General features: G+C 38.6%; 2 protein-coding genes across 4 annotated transcripts; one reads left to right on the plus strand and one right to left on the minus strand.

Moving 5' to 3' along the window:
* Positions 1-801: 801 nt before the first annotated feature.
* mier3b (mesoderm induction early response 1, family member 3 b) lies at positions 802-8,109 on the plus strand. 3 transcript variants are annotated; one of them, XM_085179511.1, is made up of 13 exons: positions 802-1,046; positions 1,863-1,887; positions 2,091-2,236; positions 2,400-2,522; positions 2,637-2,760; positions 3,781-3,854; positions 3,972-4,044; positions 4,189-4,337; positions 4,506-4,587; positions 6,110-6,204; positions 6,297-6,424; positions 6,537-6,691; positions 6,783-8,109. In XM_085179511.1, the coding sequence occupies exons 1-13, from the start codon at positions 1,038-1,040 to the stop codon at positions 7,256-7,258; spliced, it is 1,659 nt and encodes a 552-aa protein (XP_085035637.1). In that variant the 5' UTR covers positions 802-1,037; the 3' UTR covers positions 7,259-8,109. The 3 variants fall into 3 exon arrangements, with proteins under 3 accessions (XP_085035637.1, XP_085035638.1, XP_085035636.1); XM_085179512.1 differs by lacking the exon at positions 802-1,046 and adding an exon at positions 1,053-1,677; XM_085179510.1 differs by lacking the exon at positions 802-1,046 and having other exon boundaries at positions 1,053-1,887.
* A 36-nt stretch (positions 8,110-8,145) lies between these two features.
* On the minus strand, positions 8,146-15,124 carry elac1 (elaC ribonuclease Z 1). The gene is made up of 5 exons (XM_085179513.1): positions 14,846-15,124; positions 14,290-14,496; positions 12,978-13,036; positions 11,742-11,952; positions 8,146-11,557 (listed from the first exon to the last, which is right to left on the minus strand). Exons 1-5 carry the CDS (start codon positions 15,000-15,002, stop codon positions 11,079-11,081), a joined length of 1,113 nt encoding a protein of 370 aa, XP_085035639.1. The 5' UTR covers positions 15,003-15,124; the 3' UTR covers positions 8,146-11,078.
* Positions 15,125-15,126: the final 2 nt, after the last annotated feature.

Below are 15,126 nucleotides of genomic sequence, written 5' to 3' on the forward strand. Positions count from 1 at the left end.
AGGTCTGGGCTTCACTGCTTAGGCTGCTGCTCCCGTGACCTGGTCCCAGATAAGTGGAAGAAGATGGATGGATGGATAAAATGCTGCTACTATTTATTTCACATCTTCATTGACTAATTGTAACGTCAAATTTACTCTTACCAGTAGGTATTTATAAAGATAGAATAAGAGCTAGAAAAGAGATAAAATAATTATTGAGCAGAATTAAGTTGAGCTTCTCATGAGAAAGTTAAATGCCCACCCCTGTTATATACCAACAGTACAATATATCAACATATAAAAAAATGATTAAAAACATACTTAAACTGTAATTATTGCTATGTTTATCTCTAAAATAATTAGTATGGTGCTTTATAAGAGTATTATTTTTCAAATAGAAATACAACAAATTGCTCTTTCAAGAGTTTGAGGAATGTGCAGACCAAGGAGTTTGATTGGTAAGGGATCAGAATTCAAGTAAAATAAAAATAAACGGTCAACTTGGTAAAAAAAAAAAAATGTTTATCTATAGCTAAATTGTGCATTATTTTTATTTAAGAAGACAGGTGTGTTAGCAATATTACAGTAGCATACAAATTACTGTCCTAATATCCAGTGTTACAGCTGGAAAACCTTAAATGATTTCTATTTGAATTCCGCATTGGACTGTTCTTTCAGAAATACAGCGAAAAACAAGACGGTGTTGAAAACACAGTAGTTTAGATGCCATAGCTTCGATAAATAAGGTAAGAAGGAGAACAGGAAATCAGCTGGGATGTACCAGGAATGTTCTAGTAAACCGTCTTCGTGTAAGGCACCGGCCAACGCCATGACACCGATATGTTGTAGGTAGAATGTGTATCGGCAATTTGACTTGTAATCTCAGTTTTTCACATTTTTACACCGTAAATTACCCGTTTATTAGTAATTACCGTTAGTCTGACCAGTAGATGATTTGTACGGCGTCACGACTCAAGCAGTCACCTGGATCTCTGATTGGCTCAGAGCGCTGATCCGGGTACTGCGCTAGAAGGAGCCCATTAGCTAAAGGTACCAATATGGCGGAGGTAAGAGGGAAAACAGGGGAGAAGCAATCGATGTTAAATCGACATTTTTAAAATTTGTGTGCTGTATTTTTCATTTTTACGCAATCGATTGAAGAAACAATGCTTTTTGCCTTGTGTGTAGCGTGTTTCGTCTCATAATTGTTGTTTTTATTTCTCTTAAATATGCTTAAATGTCTGGACTGATCCTTCACTACGAGGCCTCTGCGCCTTCGCTCTCAGCTGCTTCGGTGAAGCGGCTGTGTAAATTCATACGTAAATTTAACGTTAGCTTGCTGGTTCAAGTAAATTGTAGACCATATAATCTTTATGGTGAATGAAAAAATATTTTTTAATGTTCAGGCTGGAGTAGCGGCACCTACGTTTAAAAGGTTGCTCGACTTTATCGATTGCAGTACCGCGCAAACGAAATTAGTGTTTACATTTTTCGGTGGACAGCGTTAACATTTGGATTTGGAAATAGCTTTCCGGCTAGCTAAGCAGTACTGGATCTGCAATGACATATACAACCGATTATACAAGGTTTTTTTTTTTATTCAGTCCTCTGGGGAAATTTTTTATTCCAGCGTTTAAAAAAACGTATCTTTCCCTGAGTGTGCAGCTCGGCTAGCGTTGTATTAGCCACCTATATCAGGTAACATTAGCGACAATTGCAGTTTTCCTGCCCGGCTATTTTCTTGGGTCATATTACACACAACGTAAAAATATTTTATTGGTCATCCTGTTTTAATATTTGAGGTCAAAGCCCCCGAGTAATTTTTTTAATCCATATTTTCCGTCTTGCTCCAATTTATGGTATTTTTTTTCCTTCTTTTCCAGGCTTCCCTAGGGAGTTCAAGTCCAGGTAATACAATTTACTGTGTAATCTATATTAAGGTGTGCTTTCAAAACTCTATTTTTACTTTTCACAAATAATAGTAAACAGAAATATCGAGATGAATTTCTGAAAATGTTATGAGTTTGTAATAAAGTAAGGTTTTGCTTATTGCACGATAACAATTTGGTATTTATAATTCTTTTATTTTTCTTTCCATTTTTCTCATTCAGTTGGCTCTTTATCATCAGAGGACCATGACTTTGATCCAACAGCAGAAATGTTAGTTCATGAGTATGATGATGAGAGGACTCTGGAGGAGGAAGAGTCTCTGGAAGGCGGAACAAATTTCAGATCTGAAATTGCAGATCTGGAAAAGGTATTATAATAAATCAGTAAATCCATATGCCATTCCAAATGCCATATGATAGGTGCAGTGTATACATTTGTCCAACTTGAACATCTTGTACTTCGTACATGAAAACGGTATAACCCTGTGAAATGGAATTGATACATTTTTCCATTCATTTTTCTTTTAACAGGAAGGGAACATGCCTTTAGAGGAACTGTTGGCCATTTATCGCTATGAGGCCTCAGCAGGCTCCAGTATAGACAGCTCCTCTGGAGATCTGACTGATGAGCTCCCCGACATGACTTTGGATAAGGTAAGGAGTTGCTGTTATTTGGTAGTTATACAGTTGCTACTTTGTAAAACAATGCTATATTTGTAACTTATGGTTTTTGTATGGTGTACAATTTATATTCCTTTAATCCACTAGGAGGAAATAGCTAAAGACCTTCTGTCTGGAGATTATGAGGAGGAGACCCAGTCCTCAGCTGATGATCTGACTCCTTCAGTTACCTCCCATGAGGCCACTGATTTCTTCCCAAGAACACTTAGATGTAAGTGGTAGATTACTACTTTTAGATTAAAAGTATTTTATGTTTGCAACTGTCAGAATTAAATCTTTTTATTGTGTGCAATACAGTGATTAATGTGCTCTTTTTTTTTTTTTAGATTAATATTATGCGAATACTGAGAATACTAAGATGTGTAGTTTGCTAAATTTCAAATTTAGATTTTGGTTGTGAATGCTAAATGTAATAGCAGTACACTTCTTTTTTTCACAGATATTTTGTGCGGCTGACTAGTTTTAATTATTTTAAAACCTAGTGTGTAATATGTCACACAATAAAACAGTAATTTGACTGTGGATCTTGGTGTTATAAAGGAGGGTCACTTACTGTTGTGCACTGTGAGATATTCACTTCTCCCACTCAGCTGTTAATGAAAAAGTTACTGTTAAGGTTATAAAGGCTCGTTGTCTAACAAAACATTTAGATAAAGATGTGTTAAGTCTGCAGCTAATGTAGTTATTTGTGTAAGTTAAGCTTAGCTTATGTCTCTGACTGCTGTTCTCAAGTCCATTTAAGACTAAATTAAATTTTTAGCATGTCCAAATAGATCCAGAATAAAAAAAAAAAAGTACAAATAGGTTGGATTGGAAAAGTAACTCAAATAAAACCATAATTATAACACTGTAAAATAAAGACAAACAGCTGGGATTTGTCATGCAGTTTGCATAACAAAAATGAATCATTAGCTCAGTCATTTTACTGGAAAAATATTTTTGTCATAAATTTGTTTTTGCAGCTGTGTTACTTACACAGCCAACTTACCATGGGTTTGTGGTTTGAAACAGCGTTTGTTCTTTCCTACCCAAATTCTTTGGAAAGCTTCAAGTATGTTTGAGGAGATCTTACAACCTTTAGCAGAAAAACTGGAAAAAAAAATTTGGGTAAAACATCAGGCTTCGGCATTAAGCGGCTGCCATTTAAATTCAGGGTGTGCTAAAGTATTTAAGATTTACTCATTTTTAAACATTTTTTTCTTTTCTTTTTTTTTTTTTTAAAAATCCCCAGCAAACGCTATTTCTGACGGTGATAAAGAGTCAGAGTGTGATGAAGACGGCCCAAGCCCAGAGGACTCGAGAAAGGTAAATGATTTGTTTCATTTGGAAACATGTAAAGGATAGAGTTTACTCGCTGTTTCATGTTAAGTTAGAGTCAGGTTGCTTTTGAATTCAGACATGCCCTCTTATGCTTTGTAATAGGAAATAATGGTGGGATTGGAATACCAAGCAGAAGTTCCTTCTTGCCTCTGTCACTACAAAGATGAGGAGAAAGGTGAATACTACTTTGTTTTGCTTTCATCACACGTTCCTAATCTATTCTTTAATGTTGCTGCTTACAGTGTTGTTAACCATTCAATTAAGAATAGGTGATGTACATCTGGTGATTAATTTTAACATCATGTATTTGGTTGTATAGCATATGAAGATGAAGATGAGTTAATGTGGAGTCCAGGTGTATTATCAGAAAACAAGGTTAGAAGTTTCCTGTGTGAAGTATTGTCACGGACGACAGATGAAAAGACGGGGTGTGACAAACCAGGAATGCATGTGCGAGACAATGAGCAGGTCAGTCATGTCTTACTCAGTCCTTTACGTGGTTTGATAAAATGATGAATGTGTTATTAGCAGTGCACCTCAAGAAAGGTATTTTCTCTGACATTCATATCTGTTTAATTGTTTCTGATCAATTTTGGCAAATGCTATAATTTTTACTCTTTCATTCTTTCAATGTAGGCTTTATGTGAGCTTGTAAAATGCAACTACAACACCCGCGAAGCACTAGAAAGATATTGCAACCATGTAAAGTCCTCAAAAGGTAAGCAAGTGATTTCTCATAGGAAATGTCATTGTGACATTGTCATTGTCATTTGCACCTCAAGACACTCAAAATGCTTCACATGTAGATTTCACTTTCATTCAAAGTCATTATTATACATGGGCCCCCCATTTTCAGTAATTAGACAAATGAGAATTGATGAACAGTTTCTTGATCATGTGAGGTCGAGCTGATTGCAAGTATTGGACTTGATAGCTGTTCACTGACATCAAAATATGAGAGATGTTAATGCAAATGTAGGAAGCCAGGGGGCCAGGTAGGACATTAACAGGGAATGGGGGGCACAAAGAAATGCTCTACTTTCTTATTCTCATTTAAAATGTCTAGCTTTTAATAAATAATTATCGGAGTCTTACAACCAAAGTGGTCATCTGATGTAAAATGTATAGAAATCATACATATACCAACAAGACCGTGTACATCACTGTCACAACAGCGTTTGTTTTCATTCGCAGGCTTTATGGCTTTTCCTACAAATACCTGGTGGCCCGGTCTCTAGTCAAAATGCCCGGGCCGATTTCTTTTTTTTCTTTTTTTCTTTTTTTTGTCCCAGATCTTGATAAAAGATGTGTGTCATGAAGCCGTGTTGGCATTTATTTGCACTGCTTTCTACTCTGGATGTCTATTTATGTTAAGCTTTAAGTATAAAAGGGTCCATTCTACATTTTTTTTTTTTAAGTTGTTGAATATAAACATTACTTTGTGCTGATATTGCACACTTTTTTTCAGAACAAGAGTTTTTGAAATCTGCATAAAATTGCATTTTAAATTACTTTTGAATATTACTTTAAATATTATATATTGAATATTACCTTAACGTTCTGCTAAAAGTTTAAATAAAACGATTAGTGTTGCTGAACTGCAAAATATTTTGGGTGTATTTTTTGCATACATGTGTAATAGAATAGCTTTAGTGTTTTGTTTTTTAAAATTATAGTATGAGCTTGTACAAAATGCAGCAAGGTGTTTAAAAAACAGTTTTATTGATTATAAAATAGACTATATCGGATTCATATCAGTATCGGCAGAAATCCAAATTTATGATATTGGTGTTGGACATGAAAGAGTGTTATCATGCTATCTCTAGTCTAGTGTGTGTTACAATTTGCAAGGTAGCCGCTGTGAGTATTACAGGCCCTTAACATTTGCTGAAGATGGAGCTGAAGGCAGAAGATCCACAAACAAATATAAATTGAACACGGCTCCAATGAAAGCATCGCGACAGAAATCAATACATTTGGTATTGTCCACAGGTGCTAGATCTGAGGCAAATTTAAACATTTGTTAAAAAATTATTCGTTTGTCCAATTACTTTTGAACCTTTGGAATATGGGAGACTATATATAAATGCCTGTTATTCCTAAATGGTTGATACTAAGTTTGGAATAATGGACCATTCAGTTGGGCTGAATTTTATTGGTGGGGCATGTCTTGGTTTCGACATGGCCTGTGGTTACCTTTGCACACCCATTGTTAAAATGGATTCATGGTTTCATTGCAGAAAAATCACCTCCATGGTCTGAAGAGGAATGCAAGAACTTTGAACATGCTCTTCAGATGTATGACAAGAACTTTCACCTCATTCAGAAACACAAAGTGAGTGTGAATTTATGGTTCCTTTTACAAGTGTATGCAAATAAAAATGTATACAAAGTTTTGTAAACTCTGTCCCCCTCCTCTCCTCTCAGGTCACAACAAGAACAGTAGCAGAATGTGTGGCATTTTATTACATGTGGAAAAAGTCAGAGCGCTTTGACTTCTTTGTGCAGCAGAATCGGTTCGGGAAGAAAAAGTTCAGCAACTATCCTGGAGTAACGTAAGTGAAATGAAACGGAGTGTCTGTCTTTATTGCTTTGCTTCAATAAAATGGAAAAAAAAGTTCACATAATATGGAAGAAACAAACCCAGTGACATTTCTTTGTTTCTAGTGACCTGATGGACAGGCTGGTGGATGAAGCGGAGGGGTTAGCTGTGGACAGTTCCTCCTCTGTGTGTTCAGGTGGTGGTGGTGGTGGACGGCTGGAAACAACCACAGAACAGCAGCTTAGCCTACTCAACTCCATCACTGCCAGCGACCTCACGGGTTAGTTACGGACCTTAGTTGTGCAGCGATGGTTTAAAAAAATAAAAATAAATTACTACTTCTTGTTGTTAACTGTTTTGTGTCTTTGCAGCTTTGAGCAACACTGTAGCCACAGTATGCAGTCCTGCAGAGGTTAGCTGCCTGGACTCCTACAGCTTTCCTCCACTGGACAGTCTCCATCGAGGTTCGCTGAACCACGAGGAATCCCTTGGGTTCCCTGCTAATGGTGCAGAACCTGACTGCCTCAATATGCTTGAGGCTGGCTTCTACCACTCAGATCTGGGCCAGCTGGGAGGTGTGTGCGTCAACAAGGACTGTGAGCGGCCCTCCAAGAGACTCAAGATGGCGCTGCCTGACTCCTTTATCAATGACGTATCCGTGGGTAACCTCGGAGTGGACTTTGATGCACGACGGACGACGACGCATCACCACCGAATCACCGGCGCCAAAATGGCAGTATCTGTCACAGACTTTGGGAGCTTGGCTGGGAGCGGTGAGCCCAACGGGTTTCTGGGAGCACATGCACGGCACCACACACAGCACACTGCAGCACTTCAGTCAGAGTGATCTTCCTCATCTTCTTCCCTGTTCTTCCCTTTTAAGATCCCTTTTTTTCCTGCTTGTACATAAGACTGACCTCACTGGAAAATTCAATTTGTTTAAATTCTATTATATATATATATATATATGTATGTATATATGTATGTATATATATATATATGTATATGACTATACTTTTTGTTTTCATTTTTTTGTGTAATATGACATCAGTGATGTCTATCATATAGAACTAAAATCTTGATTTCTCTCAAGAGTTTATATAGCCATTTATTTTATTTTTGTTTTGCGGTCTTGAGATGTGTAACGTCCATGTACAGCAGGGCCCAGGGGCTGCAGTAGGAGAGAGATGTCTCTTGCTCCTTCACATCTACACCCACCATCTTCAGTACCTTATCCTGCCATTCTTCTAGCTGCCAAAAACCTAGTTTCCCCAGCTCTGGTGTTAGCATTTAGTTGCCTGTATTTGTTGTTTAAGGTGGTACTATTTTTTTTCTCTTTTTTTGTTTTTGTTTACAGGTACTTTCCAGTAATCCAACTTGTGCAAATGGTTTTTATATGATTTGAATCTACCTGGGTACATAACTGTACGAAGAGCAACACTAGCATGGAGATTAGCTTGGAAACCAGGAAGTGTCGTGGCTTAAGCTGCTAAGGCCATCTTGTTTGGGTTTCTTCTCTTTATGTTCTCTTGTGCTTTGTAGTCTGTCTGCTATTTACCTTTGTTCAAAGTGGCCAATACTGGAGGGTTTTTTTTTCCCCTTTTCTTTCAATAATGCCCATGTAGTCAAACCCAAATGAATGGCCTTGTTTTTTTTTGGGGTTTTTTTGTTTTGTTTTTTTTTGTTTGTTTGTTTTTTTTTTTGGGGGGGGGGTGGTGGGGTGGTGGTTAGGTGATTGAAAAATACCGGAGCAAGTTAATATACTGGGAGCCACCTTGTTTTACTGTTGAGTATATAAATATATTTTTAAAATCCTGCTACTTGCTAGAATATCAACGAACCATAACAGCAATATTGCAATGCAAAGATTTTTGGTTGGGTTAATAGCCATTTAAACCTCGACACAGTAAAGTATGTATTTATTGCATATACTTTTCTCTTTCTAAAGTTTTATCTCACCCTTTCAGTTCATGCTTTCACTCACGCTACTCTTAGGCAAGTTAAGCTGTGTGTGTGTGTCCTAATTAAGTGGATATGTTCCTAAATCAAGTAGCGCCTTTTTTCCCCCCAACCTGCTAGCAGTATTATTTTTTTTAAAGCTTCTCTGAGTTTGTATTGAACCTCTGCCTAGCCTGTACTGCCTAGTTATGCCTTTTTGAAATCCGGTTGACAATATTTTGGAGCCTAGTAGCAGAAATGGAGCTGTTTTTCGCTTGACTGAAGTTCATAATTGTGAGTTGTAAAACGTTTAGCAGGTCAGTGTCAGTTGATTGGATGCAGTAGTAGTGTTTACTTAATTTATCTATGCATTGTGCTATGACTATTTAGTTTGTTTCAGGGGTACATCATGTTTGTTGTGTCCATTCATGCCTAATAATCCTTAAGTTTAATCAAGCAGTTCAGTTTCAACGGCCAGCGTCAGAGAGGATAATCACATCTGTGTTTCATGTAAATAATTAGCAAATAGCCTTTAAAAAGTCTATTAACTGACCTCTTACACTTGTGAATCTGTGTTGATAAAAAGGTTTTACTTTGATTCCTTGTCAGAAAGGCAATAATTTGTAGATATGTACAGATATTTTGGGTTTTGCATTTTACTGGTTGACTTGGTGTTTTCATTTCTTTTCTCTCCTTGGAAAGTCACCCAGACACCAGGACACGGCTGAAACCACGCATGCCAGCTGTGCCCTGTTTCAAGTGTACCACTGAAAACGGCTTTACCTGAAGACGTATTGATATTACTCAATGTTGCAATTTTTGCATTCAAAACATGCAGCCATGTGTAAAAGACACTCATGTTTCTTTCCTTAAAAGAGTTTTTACATGTTGTCGTCGTCTATATTTGTCTCGATGGTAACGGGATGGCTGCTGCTGTAAGTGTGTGGAGAGCTAGTTTCTCTTTTAATGCAATGTGCATAATGCAGTAGGTCCTCCAAGCTCTTCTAGCTTTAGCAGTACAGTGATATTTATTTCACCTGTGGTTTGTACAAAGACTCAGAAAAACTGTCAGAATGTAAAGGCCATTAAGTAGTAGAAGTAGGTTTTTCACCACCCTGTGAACTCTCGAAAATGTGATATTTTATTGATATCTCTGGTATGAGACTTGTGTGTGCAAGCAAGCACTAAACAAATTTATTTTATATTTTGTATTGTGTTTTGAAGTTTAAAAAAGAAAAAAATATAGCAGTTGTGGTTTTGAAGAAGGAAACAAAGTCCTTTGATGAAAATAAAAACACCTTTGTGAATAAAAACCTACAAAACTTAAAAATGTATATCCAGAAATATAGACAATCAAAAACTTCACTATGAGAAATGTTCAAGAAGCTATCTTTATTGTTTATAAAAATTGTACATAAACATTGAGTTTTTGGGTTTTTTTTTTTTTCTTTTGTTAAACATTATTTTGTATTTTATGTTGTACTTTAATACCTTGTGTACAGATCCAGAAATAAAGCTCTGGAAAAGGTTCGAAGATTATTGCTGCATCTTTATCATTACGTTTACTCTTTACATGAGAGCGGCTGTTTAACAAAACTTGAGGCTTAAATTCCTCGTGACATAAAAAAAATAGTTTTAGTCATTCGTTTTTGGACCAAGTTTTATTTACAGCCCCCCCAAACCATTCTTTAAACTGACAAAATCTCAGCTCAAGTTCTGCTTACCTGCCTGTTCCATCTGAACCAGCCTTAAATCCTTGCAACCACAGGTTGGTAGGGAAAATGTATTGCCTGATTGGTTAGCAAGTGGTTGCTGATTGTTGCTGGGAGAAATTAGTCACAAACCACGTGTTATACCAAAATAAAACCTTGCACTTACTTTGGTCTCGATCAGATTGCTTCAGGTGCCCACAGTTTGCATGGAAGACAGCAACATGTCTGCAAACACTTGTCAACTATTAAGTAGTAAATGAAAACATTTGTCTACAAAATAAAAGCTGTCCAATCAACACAAAGGTGCAACCTTTACTTTGTAGGCAAAGCACTAAAAAGTACTTTTCCTAGTCACACTAGGGAAAACTGGCTAGAGATTGAATAATGAACAACATTATTGGGACTGCGTGCAATAAACTCACTGTCTTTTTCTTTTAAAATTGTTCCTTCCTTGAGATCAGGTGTGCAACCACTCACTGCCTGTTTGTAATTTATTGATTAATTAACTGTTAAAAATCTGTAAAATAGCTACAGAAAGTCTCAACTACTTATATTCAGCCAGAACCTTACAGAGACATTCCTCCACAACCAGTGATATAGTTGCTGGAGGACAGTGATTTAACTGCAAAGTGACATTGGCACTCAGCAATTTTGCTTTTAGGAACCAGAATATAAGACTTGAATAAAGCAAATTAATCAAGCCTGAGATGAAGCATATTGGCCACTGCAAAAACTGCCATTGCCAAGCTCAGGTTCAGAGCCAACATGTATTACAGGTAATAAAATTCCCTAAAATAGAAAAATAGTTAATGATAATATAGATTATCAACGTAAATTGCAAACAAGAGGACCTTGAGCTTGACTTTTTTGTCAGTTCACTAATTTGACTTTTAATAAAATAAAAACAAGTTAGACAAAGAGCAGACAATTTCACCTTACATCATAAAATATACAGACAATTCCTCTGCTTTTAGCCAAAAACACTACCAGCTTTATACACACTAAACCAGCTGCTTATTACCTTGATCTTCTGAGAGAGATCTGTAGAGTGAGAAAGTCCTCTGCCAGAATCACATCTACCCCAGTGTCCTGCAAAGCCTCTTCAGCCTGTCTCTTTAACTCTGAAACATGGTCTTCATCTCCTTCCTTCACCATTGTGCTGGGTTTGTACCGCTGACTGAAGTGATTTAGCACCAGCCTCCGTGCACAGCAAGCCCGTGCTACTGCCGCTGCCATCTCAGGTGTGCTGTGCCCATGGTCCACTGCTTTCTCTCGGTGCTCGTTCCCAAGGGTGGCCTCATGAACCAGAATGTCCGCTCTGCTGCACAACCTCTGCGGCCCTTCCCCAAGCACCGAGCTACAGTCCCCTAAAATGCAGACTTTCCTCCCAGGAATAGCTTCTTCTAGCACCTCACTAGGCTGCACCACACGCCCGCTTTCAAGAGTTACTGACTCCCCAGCTTTGAGGCGCCCATAGAGAGGGCCTGGTTTCAGGCCTGTAGGATACAAAATAAGACCAGCTGCAAGGGTTGCTTTTCTGAAATTGTTTCTTGCATTAATAAATAATTGGTGACGACAGTTATTTCCATCTACTTTATATGCAGGGAATTTATATTTTTAATATTACACAAATAATCAAAAGAACAGAAGGATATCAAAAGAACAGAAAATACCTCTCACCTAGTTCCTTCAGTAGTTCTGTTTTCAACCTTCCAGGTCGATCTCGCTCCTGAATGCAAAAACCAAAGGAAGGGATGCGGTGAAACAACCTGAAGGCTTTGACCACAAACTTCTGGTCTTCAAAGAGAAGATAAGTGTCACTGGAGACATCCAAGGAGATTGTTCTGCCTGGTTGCTCCTGAGGATGGAGAGGACCGCACTCTGCTGCCATCTGGGGAGACAGAGAGGTGCTAGTATTCGTCAGAAAAAAACAACACACAAGTGGACAAAATACAAAATGTAAATGCTCAGGTGGAAACTGCCATAACTGGTGAGCTGAGGAGATATGCTCAAACATGTACCAACGCAAGTCAAAGGAGGCATATCAGCAACAATTTGCACACTGATGTCTTTTAAATAAACAACTAAACTATCATGCACAGTAATAAAAAAAAAAAACTGAAAAAAGCTACAATTTAAAGATGACCCTAAACACATCACACACAGGGAAGTGATCATGTAAAGAGGAAAGCTGTGAAGATGCACTTTCTCTGGAGGAAGAGCATGACTGTCCTGCATGACAGGAAATCGTATATATTTTTATAAAAACATAAATGAAATGATGAACCCACAAAAAGGGAATTTTTAAAATCTTTTTGGCTAACATGGACTTTTTCATACCTCTTCAAAGTCTTTTTTTAGGGCTAAGATCAACTTTTAAAGTAAAAGTTGGAATTAGGTTTAGATTGAGGGTTTAGCACACAGTTAAACCTAGGGGTAAGAATCTTAAGAAGGTATTACTGTCAGTGAATGTCCTCACAAATATAACCTGCGCCCCCTAAACCTAAACCAAAATTAGTAGCAACAACTGCAATCAAGCATTTGCAATAACTGGCAATGAGTCTTTTACAGCGCTGTGGTGGAATTTTGACCATGACTCCATGACTATCTTTGATGGGTCACTGTTTACACTTACACTCTGTCAGATCAACACAATTGGTGAAGCCAGTGGTGTATTTAAGTCTGTATTAAAATGTTGAGATGAGCAGTACTGAAAGCTGCACTGAGGTCTAGCAGGACAAGGAAAAAGACAAGACCACTGACAGATCACTAGTAACTTTCACTACATCTTTATCATTTTCTAAATAGAAAATATGGATTCCAGATTTCATCATTTAGTAAAAACAGGGACTGACAGCAGGGAGGCGTGATATTCTACAACACAGGAACATCAAAACAACAAAATCAACTACTTACCTCTGGGTTAAGTTTTCCTTCTTCTGGGCTCTGGTCAGGTGTGGGCTCCAATTCATGCACTAGAAACCAAGAGAAAAGATGTGAACTATTATATCTTTAACCAGGGTATAACTTAGGTATAACTTGAATTATTTGATCAGTGTTCATCGAGCAGCATATCTAAGCCATCTACTAGGTTTCTTAAAGATTATTTTTTAAAAATGATGCAGCTGCATTAAAAAAAAACAGCAGCAAATTATAAATAGCGCAGGGAACAAAATTCAGACTCAGAGAAACTGTAGTAAACAGAGCACCCACAACAAGCTACACTGTCTGCTTGTTCTTAAACCCCTGTATTGAATGCTTTCAATCTTGTATTAATACACCAATCAGGCATAACATTATGACCACGTTCAAGGGAAGTCAATAACACTGACTAACCCATCATGCCACATGGTAATCAGCGGGATATATTAAGGAACAGCTGAAGATTTTGTCTTCAAAGTTGATGTGTTAATCGCAGGAGAAATGGGCAAGTGTAAGGATTTGAGTGAGTTTGGGAGCCAAACTGTGATGGCTAGATGACTAGGTCAGACCATCTCCAAAACTGTAGCTCCAGTGGAGTGTTCCTGGTCTACATTTGTCAGTTTCTATTAAAAGTGCTCCAAGTCAGGAACAGTGGTGAACCAGCACATGGGTCATGGGTGGTCAAGGCTCACTGATGCACGTGGGGAGCAAAGGCTGTGTATAGGGCTGCAAAGCTGCAGACCAGTCAGGGTGCCCATGCTGACCCCAGTCCACTGGCAAAAGCGCCAACAATAGGAATCTGAGCATCAGAACTGGACCACAGAAGTTGGCCTGGTGTGATGAATCACATTTTCTTTGACATCATGTGGATGGCTGGGGGAGGGGGGGAATGAAAAACCTGGGAAGCACCTGGCACCAAAATGCACTGCGGAAGGCAGTGTGATGCTTTTGGGCACCTACCTAATCACTGTAGCAGAACATGTACACCCATATAGCTTCTGAATTGAGCTTCCAGTTCATGGAAATGGTATTCCCTGCTGGCTGTGGCCTCTTTTAGCAGGATAATATGCACTGCACACTTGATGTGTTGACTTGGTTTCCAAATTCTTCAGATCTCAAGCCAATTGAATCTGATCCATGATCAGTTACTAACACCTTGACGCCACCACAGCACACCTTCAGTGGTCTAGGGGAGTCTGTGCCACGATGGGTCAGGGCTGTTTTGGCAGCAGAACGGGGGCAAACGCAATATCAGGCAGGTGGTCATAATGTTGTGCCTGATCAATTTATCAGGCCTTGGACCTGCCTGCGTAAGGGAAGAGCAGCTGTGATCCAGTGATGCCAAGAGTGACTCTGAGAAAGTGTCTGAGACCCCGTGGCCCGTAGATGTCCACACAGTTCAGGTCCTGCTGAGATTCAGAGCTGGTGTTGAGGCTCACAGTACAGAGGAGACCAGGTAAACCAAACAGGTGATCTCCATGCAAGTGGGAGATGAAAACCTTGGTGATTCGCCCTGTGTGAAAAACACATCCCATTTTTACACCTTCATATCAAGTCAGGCATTTTGCTGTAAACTGAATTAAACTATATGCAGTTAAAACAGGTTCATGTCAAGATAGAGATGAGGATTTTTTTTCTTTTCATAAACAACACTGTGCACTGTTTTGTCTGTTTCATATTTATGAGCACTTATAAAAGGAAGTCTTAATTAGCCTACAAACAAATGATTTGGGGTATGGAAAGGCATGAACAGATTTGTTTCAATGACAGGACGTTTATTCAGGGGAAAACTTTTTTTTTATTTTTCCAGAAATATTTAAAGGACAGACAGACTGTGTGTGTGAGGATCTGAAGTGGCACACCGGCTCTGAGCTGGCTCTTCATTAGCTGGGTCTGGGTTCCCTCTCCGCAGTCAAACAGCCAGCACTCCCCGTCCGTCCGCAGCACCAGAGCCGAGGCACCGCGGTGAGGGGACGGGTACGCCGAGCCCGTCCCGAGGAAAGTCAAATCCATGGTCATCCTCCCGGAGTTACAGAAAACTGTTAACTACTATCTGCCACACAGTAGCAAGCATGCCATGTCAATGAAAATACTGTCGCCCGCTGATGACGTGGGATGCGTGACGTGTCCGGTTAGGTATGAT

The sequence above is a fragment of the Neolamprologus multifasciatus genome, chromosome 12, assembly GCF_963576455.1.
Source record: "Neolamprologus multifasciatus chromosome 12, fNeoMul1.2, whole genome shotgun sequence".
Classification (NCBI taxonomy): domain Eukaryota; kingdom Metazoa; phylum Chordata; class Actinopteri; order Cichliformes; family Cichlidae; genus Neolamprologus; species Neolamprologus multifasciatus.

Coding starts and splice junctions, on each gene's coding strand:
- mier3b (XM_085179510.1), top strand. CDS start 1,836: ATGGTATTTTTTTTCCTTCTTTTCCAGGCTTCCCTAGGGAGTTCAAGT. Junction 2,523..2,636: donor CCGACATGACTTTGGATAAG/GTAAGGAGTTGC, acceptor TTAATCCACTAG/GAGGAAATAGCTAAAGACCT. Junction 2,761..3,780: donor CTTCCCAAGAACACTTAGAT/GTAAGTGGTAGA, acceptor AAAAATCCCCAG/CAAACGCTATTTCTGACGGT.
- elac1 (XM_085179513.1), bottom strand. CDS start 15,002: ATGACCATGGATTTGACTTTCCTCGGGACGGGCTCGGCGTACCCGTCC. Junction 14,497..14,845: donor GAAGAGCCAGCTCAGAGCCG/GTGTGCCACTTC, acceptor TTTTTCACACAG/GGCGAATCACCAAGGTTTTC. Junction 13,037..14,289: donor GCTGCTCTTCCCTTACGCAG/GCAGGTCCAAGG, acceptor CTTGGTTTCTAG/TGCATGAATTGGAGCCCACA.